Source organism: Daucus carota, chromosome 8 (genome assembly GCF_001625215.2).
Source record: "Daucus carota subsp. sativus chromosome 8, DH1 v3.0, whole genome shotgun sequence".
Lineage (NCBI taxonomy): Eukaryota > Viridiplantae > Streptophyta > Magnoliopsida > Apiales > Apiaceae > Daucus > Daucus carota.
Window position 1 is genome coordinate 21,728,635 of NC_030388.2, and position 9,132 is coordinate 21,737,766.

General features: G+C 33.0%; 2 protein-coding genes across 5 annotated transcripts; both read left to right on the forward strand.

Annotated features, from left to right (window-relative positions):
• Positions 1-1,187: 1,187 nt before the first annotated feature.
• On the forward strand, positions 1,188-7,657 carry LOC108197866 (inactive TPR repeat-containing thioredoxin TTL3). 4 transcript variants are annotated; one of them, XM_064082412.1, is made up of 9 exons: positions 1,188-1,375; positions 2,600-2,758; positions 3,049-3,221; positions 3,337-3,768; positions 4,304-4,479; positions 6,182-6,515; positions 6,623-6,686; positions 6,811-6,870; positions 6,988-7,657. In XM_064082412.1, the coding sequence occupies exons 2-4, from the start codon at positions 2,654-2,656 to the stop codon at positions 3,575-3,577; spliced, it is 519 nt and encodes a 172-aa protein (XP_063938482.1). In that variant the 5' UTR covers positions 1,188-1,375; positions 2,600-2,653; the 3' UTR covers positions 3,578-3,768; positions 4,304-4,479; positions 6,182-6,515; positions 6,623-6,686; positions 6,811-6,870; positions 6,988-7,657. The 4 variants fall into 4 exon arrangements, with proteins under 4 accessions (XP_063938482.1, XP_063938480.1, XP_063938481.1 ...); XM_064082410.1 differs by having other exon boundaries at positions 4,304-6,515; XM_064082411.1 differs by lacking the exon at positions 4,304-4,479.
• On the forward strand, positions 6,147-7,243 carry LOC135146807 (ubiquitin-conjugating enzyme E2 20-like). Its single transcript, XM_064083785.1, has 2 exons — positions 6,147-6,515; positions 7,166-7,243. The coding sequence occupies exons 1-2, from the start codon at positions 6,147-6,149 to the stop codon at positions 7,241-7,243; spliced, it is 447 nt and encodes a 148-aa protein (XP_063939855.1).
• Positions 7,658-9,132: the final 1,475 nt, after the last annotated feature.

Genomic DNA, 9,132 nt, shown 5'->3' on the forward strand with positions numbered 1-9,132 from the left:
GAAGGATCAGGTAAATCATATAAGAATTTCAAGGAAAATCGTGTTTTGTTAAAAATTAGAAAATCCGCAGGAGAATTGGCCGTGCATTCAGCTTCATCAAGTTGTGCCAAGAATAAATTGTTGGGTTTCAACAACGAAGATCTATCCTCGATCAATAGTTGAATAAGAGAGGAATATTTAGAATCGTAATGTTGTATAAAATAGGGCTGAGAAATTAAAGTGGCCCAGCTTTTGCAGACACATCTGCACCTCATTATGCATTGCAACGGAAGTAATATAAAGATTTTGATGAGTATGGATTCATGCACATCTGCGATATTCCTGCCCTCTTTTGATATTTTTATTCGCATCATCATTCACGCTAGAATTGTTCTTTCACGTGTCTACAATTTATAATAAGCGTTGAGTTACGTAGTTGCATGGAGAAAGAAAGGGATGCAATCACGAGTTGTAGTTTAATTAGGTTTCTATTCTTACTTTCTTAGGTTTGAGGAAAAATAATGAAAAAAATTCTTATCAAAATTAAAATAATGAACTGGCCCCTTTTTAAAAACATGTGGTACTGAGTTTATCAAAATTATTTACACGACTAAATTTACACTAATAAATATTTTTTAAAAAGGTCCAAGTAATTTTTATTACATGATTTAATCTATACTATACTATAAAAAGCCAACATGGGTATAATTTGTAGTCCTTGTTTTTATTCACATATTTTGGTTTGGTCGTTTGTTTTTGGTCGTTTGTTTACGTTACTTCGTTACCAGCCGTAATAAACCTATTAGAGCATCTCCAACCATAGAGTACCCTTAGCTAAAATGCAAGTTGTCATACCATAATTAATAATTATAGCCAACATAGTCAAAGAAGTACACTCCAACCACGTCCATCTGTTATCTATAATTATAGCCAACCTCCTATGGATGGCTAAATTTGTCGAACCTCTACAGGTCTGTAAGAAATCTGTAGGAAAATTGCCCATCATTAATTACCATATTAAACTGATATATTCTATTTATAACAATCTAAATATTAATAACATACTATTTTTAAATTATAGCCAACCAATATAGCCAATACCATCGAAGCACAATGTCTTACAAATTCAGCAAATTTTACATATTGTCTTACAGGTCCAATTTAGCCAACGGTTATAGTCAACGCCGTTAGAGATGCTCTTAGTAATAAACAACGGCTAGAGTACTCCTTTTAGACTTCTATCTCCTGCTGGACATTGGTTTTACAGACCCACTGCCCTCTGTCTTCCTCTCCTGTTTCTGTACCACCGCCCCCTGTCTTCCTCTTCGTCTCGGCAAACTCCGTAGCTGGACACTACTTATCATTCCATCTCTCAAGGACTTCATCTCCGCTGAAGGTTTGTTCTTCATACATATATATGAATATGAGTTGTCTCTCTTCTGAATATATATGGATATGATCTGTCTCTCTTCTGTTGTTTATTTATCTTAAATTCAGTAATTTAGTTGCTTATAAGAATTGATTAATTTGATCTTTGTTTTTAGCTGCCTCTGTTGTGCTCTTTCTTTCGTTCCTGGTTGTGCTCTTTCTTTGCACGTAAAGTGTTTGATCTGAGATTTGTTTAAAATATTAACTCAATGTGATTAAATGAATAATCACAGAATTAAAATCATTAGAATACCTCCAGTCCTATTTAGTGAAGTGAAGCAGAAATCATGCATTAGTTGTTGAGCGATTTGTAATGTGCAACGCAGTTGCATTCGGAGTTGTTTTTGACAAACAAGTTCTCCATAACTCAGCAGCTTTATGCCTAAAAACATAACAAGAAACAAGAACTATATGAATCTCTATATCGTAGGCGAATTCAGCATATAGAATTAGTGTTCTACACGTGTGTGCTTTGCAGGTGCTACCTAAATCAAGCACTACCACTTTCGTTTTGCAATGCACCTTAATATTTTATAAATGCTAGGCTGAATAACTTTGAGAATAGTTTGATAGAAAACATTAAGCCATAGCCCATTCTGCAGGGATCATGTCCTGCACACCACAAGTTGGAGTTAGATACTAGTGCATTAATTGCTTGATCATTAAATTTATCAACTTAAGCAAGTTGGCATTTTTATTTTCAGGTAATTTCAAGTAAACCGGGTAACTTAGTCTAGGAAAAAAAGGTAATTCCTGTATGCTTACCCATAGAAGAGTAATATCAGTGTCATCACTTTGATCATACTGTTTTTGAAGAGTAAGCAAAGCATCAACAAAATATCTTTAGCACCACCAGTTTTGTTGCGTGCAAGAGTCTGTTCTGCCATAATCTGCTTCGTGAGGCGTGCCCGATGAGTTTACTAGCTTATATGCAGTACGATGCACAAAGAATTTTTAATATTATTGTTATTGGCAAGAGTCATTTTAGTAGAGTTATCCAGTTTAATATGTGGAATACTTTTATACTGTCGAGTTTCAAATGACTTTGGTATGTTGGTTTATTCAGTAATTTCTGGCAGATCCTTTGATTTGCTGTTATTATATGCTATGGTTGTTTCATTTCAATCAGAACTATGTTTCATTTCTTTTATTGGTATATAAGTCATCACCAATTTAGTGACTTCTACTATAGCTTTAAGATTCAAAGGCTGATGCAAGAGAAGTTTCACTAGCCGAAGCCCTTAAGATGCATCTGACCAAGAGCAAAGAAGCTAGAACAGTAAGAGACTGGGAATCAGTAGAAGAGGAGAGCCATTTGGCAATCTCATCTGGTGCAGATTCTTCTCCTCAGGTAACTAAATCGTATATTCACACTAATTTTTTGTTGCTTCTAGGTCTATTGATGTCCAAGACTTTGCCTATGCATCTGTTCACAAATATACTATTTGAATAATTATGTCATTCTATTTTCGATAGCCAAGATGCCATATATAAATACTTGCATGTTTTTGTTACCCCAATTTTAACAGTTGTTCTGTTCACAAATAATTTGAATAGATACCCTTTACAGTTATCATCTATGCATATACAGAAATCTGGATCTCTTATATTTGTTCATGACAAAAAAATTTCATTTTTTAGATATATGCTTTAAAAGCAGAGGCTTCGCTGAATCTCGGGAAACACCAAGAAGCCTATACCATAATTCAAAAAGGGCCAAACTATGACACAAATTTATGCATCCAGTTTTTGGGGGCTACTGGTTGTTCTGATCTATTAACAACCAAAGCACAAGTTTACATGGCAGCTAGCAGGTTAGTGAAAAACTCTATACAAATGATCATAATTTTTATTGTCGTCGAGTCTTAAACTTAAATTTGTGTTATATTACTATATTTTCGTGCTAACATGTAATATCATCTGTTTTAGATTTGAGGAGGCAGTGGCGGCTGCTCAATGTGCAGCGAAACTTGATCCAACCGAGGAGGCAAAAGCTACAGCAGAGAGGGCTCTGGCCTTGGCATCACCTCGATTAGAAGGCAACCAGCTATTTAAATCATTAAGATTCTCAGATGCCTTGAAAGTGTACACTGAAGGACTACAACATCAGGCACTTAATTCTGTATTATTATGCAATCGTCATCAGCGCACTTGTCAGCAAATTGTTTGAGATCAGAGTGCAAAGAGCAGGTGAGCCTGGAAGCAGAGGACTCCACTACAAAGGCTTTGGAAAGGCATTGAGAAGAAGGCTTGAGCTGCAATCCTGGTCGTCCCAGTTTGGTGAGCTGCATAAAAGTTGCAGCCTCTTAGCATATATGCAGTACCATCAACTTGTGGAAAGAGGCTACACACCACTAAGAGGTAGACCTCTTTCTGTGATTTTGATCTAGAAATAAAATTACCTTTTCTTTTTATAATTAAAGATGCTAATAGCCACCAAGTCTTTGACAAGAATTGAACCTATGTTAAGTAGTTATTCTTATTATTCTGTATTAAAAATTCCTATTTTTTTTCGTATTCTGTATTGCACTATGCCTTTATTACAATTCCTGATTCTCTAGCTGTCTTGGAGCACTGCTCCACAAAACATATTGTTAAAGTAGTTAATAGTTTTCTCAACTGACTTTTACATTTTAAGCATATCATGGAACCATGAACTAGGTTGCATTAGTAAATCCAATATGATTAAATACCATTATATTAATTTAATAATAAAACACTAAAAAATAATATTAAGCTTACAAATAATAAAATAAAAATAATATGGTCGCCCGTGCTTCGCACATGGGTATAATTTGTAGTCCTACTTTTTCTTCACATTTTTTGGTTTCGTTACTTTTTCACGGTTTCTGATTTTGCCCCAATACTATAATACTTACAAACCGACTCCTATTAGGACTCTCTCTCCCAACAAAAATTCACTTTGTAGACAAAATCAAATACTGCACAGCCCTCTAATTACAGCACCATAGCCACCATAGCCCGTTGTCTATCTCTTCTTCTGGGCGCGAGCTCATGTGCTGCTTTTCATTCCATCTCTCAAGATCACTACTTAATTCATCTCCCCTGGAGGTATGTTGTGCATACATATATATGAATATGAGTTCTCTATGTTCTAAATAACTAGCTTCCTTTGTCGTCCATTGTTTATTTATCTTAAGTTCAGTAATTTAGTTGCTTATAAGGATTGATAATTTCATCTTTGTTGTGTTGATGTGCGAACTGGAGACATGTGTCAAATAGCAGAAAGATTATATTCAAACCTTCTGTGCCGATTGCCAGTAATTTAATTGTGGCTTAATCATATAAGACCATATGGATAACATAATGTTCGTCTTAAGGATCCAATTCTAATATAAGTTAAAATCCCAATCTGAGTTGATTTTATATTTGTGATAGTTAAGGTGTCTTGTTTTGTGCATAAGTGTGTATCAGTAACACTTTGACAACATAATGTAAAAAACACACAGGAGATAGAGTTTCTGCAGCAAGGTAATGTAATGTAATCAAGATTCCCACTGTTTAAATAATAAGACTTGCATTTGTCAATTTTGAAGTTAAATCTTCTGCCTGATAGTCTGATACACTTCAAGAACCAAGATTATCATAATTTTTTGCTAGATGATATATGGCCTTTAGTCCTATTGTTTGTGTATGCAAATAATTAGTTATCTCCTAAGCTCTCACTTAGTAAAACTTTGAAAGCTATATACAAATTGTAGACTGGTTTATGTTCCTTTGTTCTCCATGTACATATATTTTAAAACTTTGGAAGGTATATATATTCAGTTGGGTTGCTCTTAAAATATTTTTCTGGCATATTCCCTCATAGTCTCATGTGTTGATCACAGGATAAAATATCTGAAAATTTTGAATATAAATATATCAAAATCAGTCAAGAATGCAATAAAATGTGGAGTCTATAGGTTCAACATTTCACATTTTGTTTGATAGAAACCACTTTCATTCGTTATTCGTTGCATATAAACTATATGTTGCTCTACACTACTCTATATCGGTCGGTTAAATATAACTATGATTCATAGGTATAGTATAGCACAACTGCGAACTATTCTTTAAAACATAAAGCATAGCTAATGACGAACTATTGAACTAATCTGACATTGCTCTTCTTCCCCGAGAATAAATGGCCCAGTGAGATAGCTAATGGCCAGCTTTCCCGATCATTTGTGTTTAATCATTATTAGTTCACTTATATTAAGGCTTATCGGATAATATTATAATCAAGTTTGGTAGCTAGGGTAGTTTAAGAACCAAGATTGAGTCAGATAAAGCATTGGTTCATGTACAGGCCTTGATGAGCATGCTCTGTGTTAATTATCATATTCTTTTTTTGTAAAGGTAATAATTTGATATGCAGTGGAATTACATATTGCAAGATCTCGGCTTATATGATCTCTTTATGGCTACTATATGGTCTAAATTAAGTTTATATCTATACTGCATCCATAGTAGTGGATTTCTGGTTATAATAAGCTAATTAACATAGGTATAATTTGTAGTCCTATTTTTTGTTCATGTTTTTTGGTTGGTCCTTTTTTATACTCTCGTCTCATTGCTGCCAAAACTTAAGAATCGTCTCCTATTACAATTCTACCTCCTAAGTCCTACCCCACTCTCTCTCAATCTCTCTCTCTCTCTCTCTCGGATTCATATTCAAGAGAGGAACAGAGACACTCTCAACCACTCCCTCTGTGTACGATTCACCAATTGAAAAAATGGCTACGATTAACAATCAAGATAACAACAACAGGCAAATCAATAACGTTGCTTCCTCCAAACAGCCACTTCAATCTGCCAAATCGATCGATACCCAATCTGTTCTCAAAAGGCTGCAGGCGGAGCTGATGTCGCTAATGATGGGAGGTGATCCTGGAATTTATGCATTTCCTGAAGAGGACAACATATTTTGCTGGAAAGGAACAATTACAGAGAGCAAAGATACGATGTTTGAAGGAACAGAGTATAAGCTATCCCTTTCCTTTCCGACGGATTATCCTTTCAAGCCTCCAAAGGTTAAGTTTGAGACAGGGTGTTTCCATCCTAATGTGGATATCTATGGAACTATATGCCTAGACATTCTTCAGGTAGTTTTTGGTTATGCTTTGATATGTTTTTTTTTTTTAATTTTTTATTAATGATTCTGTCGTTGTATTCTGACATGGTTGGTGATATATGTTTGAACAATTTGCAGGATAAATAGTCATCAGCTTATGATTTGAGGATTATACTGCTTTCTATACAGAGCCTTCTTGGAGGTACTTTTTCCTCAAGTTCAATTTACAATAGTTTGATCATCACTACATCAGAAACTTTGGCATACTTTATTTCTTTAAGCATTTACAAATCACTAAATGTGTTTTCTTTTGTCATTTGACTTAGAACCAAACACGAGTTCCCCTTTGAACACCTAGGCAGCAGCACTGTGGGAAAATCAAGAAGGTATAGTTGGTGTTTCTTCTTTATTGTTGTCAGTTCTGCTTTGTGTGCTGTTCTCCTAGGAATAATATTAAATTTGTAGATTGTCTAATGCTCAAGCTGTTTTTTGCTCTTTTGCAGAATACAGGAAGATGGTGGAGAAATTGTACAAGCCTTCAGCTTAGCTTCTAACTTCTTTACATTTGGACAGCGTGAAAGGGGAGGATGAAGGAGATTATTATTATCATTCTTATAGTAATAGATCGCATATCATATTGCCTTTCCTCCTATGTTCTATTCCTTTAATTCTGTCTTGCAGAGAGGGATTTCAATGGCATACCTAGCCAAAATTGTTATTGTACAACTATTGCATAATTCTGCATTTAGTTCTGGCTAAGAGAGGGATTATTATTGTTTCAAAAAAAAAAGCCTCCTAAGTTCTTATAGAGGTTGCATTTCACTTGAATGGTCTTGGTTATTTTGCTTAAAAAAGGCTATCAGTGATCTTTTACACTCCTGGCTTCTACCCTGTCCATCCCCTTTTACTTGCCTACAAGACTAATCTGGTACATTTATTATGGAGCACAACTCAACTGTAGCCTGAATCTTTCATGAGAGTGTCGTACTTGTAATTATCTTTTAATTTCTAATTCTAATTCAGATAATATCTGAAAATAGGTAATAGATGCCTTGAAGATTTATAGCCTTTTCTTATAGGCTCTTATGTAAATTCGTTACATCTTTATGGAAAATATATATAGATCCTGATATGTAATTTTATTAGATGTTCAATTGATTATTTTTTATTGTGTGTATTATGTATATGCGGATCTGGAATTTTGTTAGTTGCTGAATTGTAAAAACTTGATGTTCAATTGATTCATCGTATTGATTTGTATTGATTTTAATGCGAGAATAAGGTGTTGGATAAAATGTTTCAGCCAATCTATCTCCAAGTGTTTGTAGTTGATTAATTTAGGACCTCTACTGAGACCAAAAGAGGGATCCTATTTTATTTATCTTAAGCACCCATTCTCTCAAAATTGAGGAGTGTATGATTTGAGAGCCCATCTATGGCGCAATATTAAACTTAATGTCCAAGTTATATTTTGAATATATTTGGGTTCTAAGGTTGAAACTTTAGGCTGCTGGGTATACAATGCTTCGGTTAAGAAATGTTAATAGTATGTTTGGTCATATTTGTCACAATTTAGAGATCAGGTCAGAAAGAAAGTGTACTAAATTTTAGTCTTATGTACTATGCAATGAAATATGAAAAATATGAGGTAATATTAATCAAAAATCACATTATCATATATTAATATTAAGAAAACATTCATATATGAAAAAAAAATTGATTGTTAAAATGATATTAAGTTTATAAATAATCAAATTAAAATTATATTAACAAAAAACACTAATAAAATGATATTAAATTTATAAATAATCAAATTAAAATTATATGATCGCCCGTGCTTCGCACGGGTTATAGGCTAGTATATAATCTAATAATTCATAGTGAGTGGTTCGAGTTTCGGAAGACGTGAATTCATTAGTGATAGCATTATTCATACATCATTATTTATCTATTTTAAAAAAAAAATTATAGAGGAGGTCAGGATTTTTGGGAGAGCTAATATTAGTATTTAATAACATTTTCAGAATTATTTATACTACCTTATAACCCATGCGATGCACGGGTCTAATTGATATTTTTATATATATTTATTTATATTATATATAATTTTAATCGTTACTAATGTATATAATTAATATCAAAATTATATAATTAAAACTATAATTTGAATGTTTATGATAATATATGATTGATGTGATTTGAAATAATAATCTAAATCCCTATATATACCTTTATAAATAATTATATAAATATGTGTTGTTGGTGTGATTTGTATTTTTTTAAATAATAATATAAATTTATGTTGTTGGTAGGATTCGAACTTGGAAATATATTTAATGTATTATATTAGTATTTTTGTATAACGGTTGTGATCATTTGATCAAAAAGATCCGCCGGTCGAGATTGAAATGATTAAAGGAACTAATAAAAATAGGGTTAACCAATTACAAATTATACTCATGTTTAATTATTATAATTTAGTATAGATTTTTAATGTAATTAATAATTGGTGAAAATAATTTGGAAAATATAATCTTCATAGACTAGGGTGTATTAAATTTGGATTTCGGATGATCGATAATAAATCTATGAATTTTGAATGATTGTTACGGATTTCAATTCCACACAAATTTCAGTGAAGTTGACTT

Bases quoted from the DNA above. Each gene is read 5' to 3' on its own strand.
- LOC135146807 (XM_064083785.1), top strand. From the start codon at position 6,147: ATGGCTACGATTAACAATCAAGATAACAACAACAGGCAAATCAATAAC. The intron at 6,516-7,165 runs GTAGTTTTTGGT...TCTGTCTTGCAG, and splicing joins TATGCCTAGACATTCTTCAG to AGAGGGATTTCAATGGCATA.
- LOC108197866 (XM_064082410.1), top strand. From the start codon at position 2,654: ATGCATCTGACCAAGAGCAAAGAAGCTAGAACAGTAAGAGACTGGGAA. The intron at 2,759-3,048 runs GTAACTAAATCG...TTCATTTTTTAG, and splicing joins GTGCAGATTCTTCTCCTCAG to ATATATGCTTTAAAAGCAGA. The intron at 3,222-3,336 runs GTTAGTGAAAAA...CATCTGTTTTAG, and splicing joins GTTTACATGGCAGCTAGCAG to ATTTGAGGAGGCAGTGGCGG.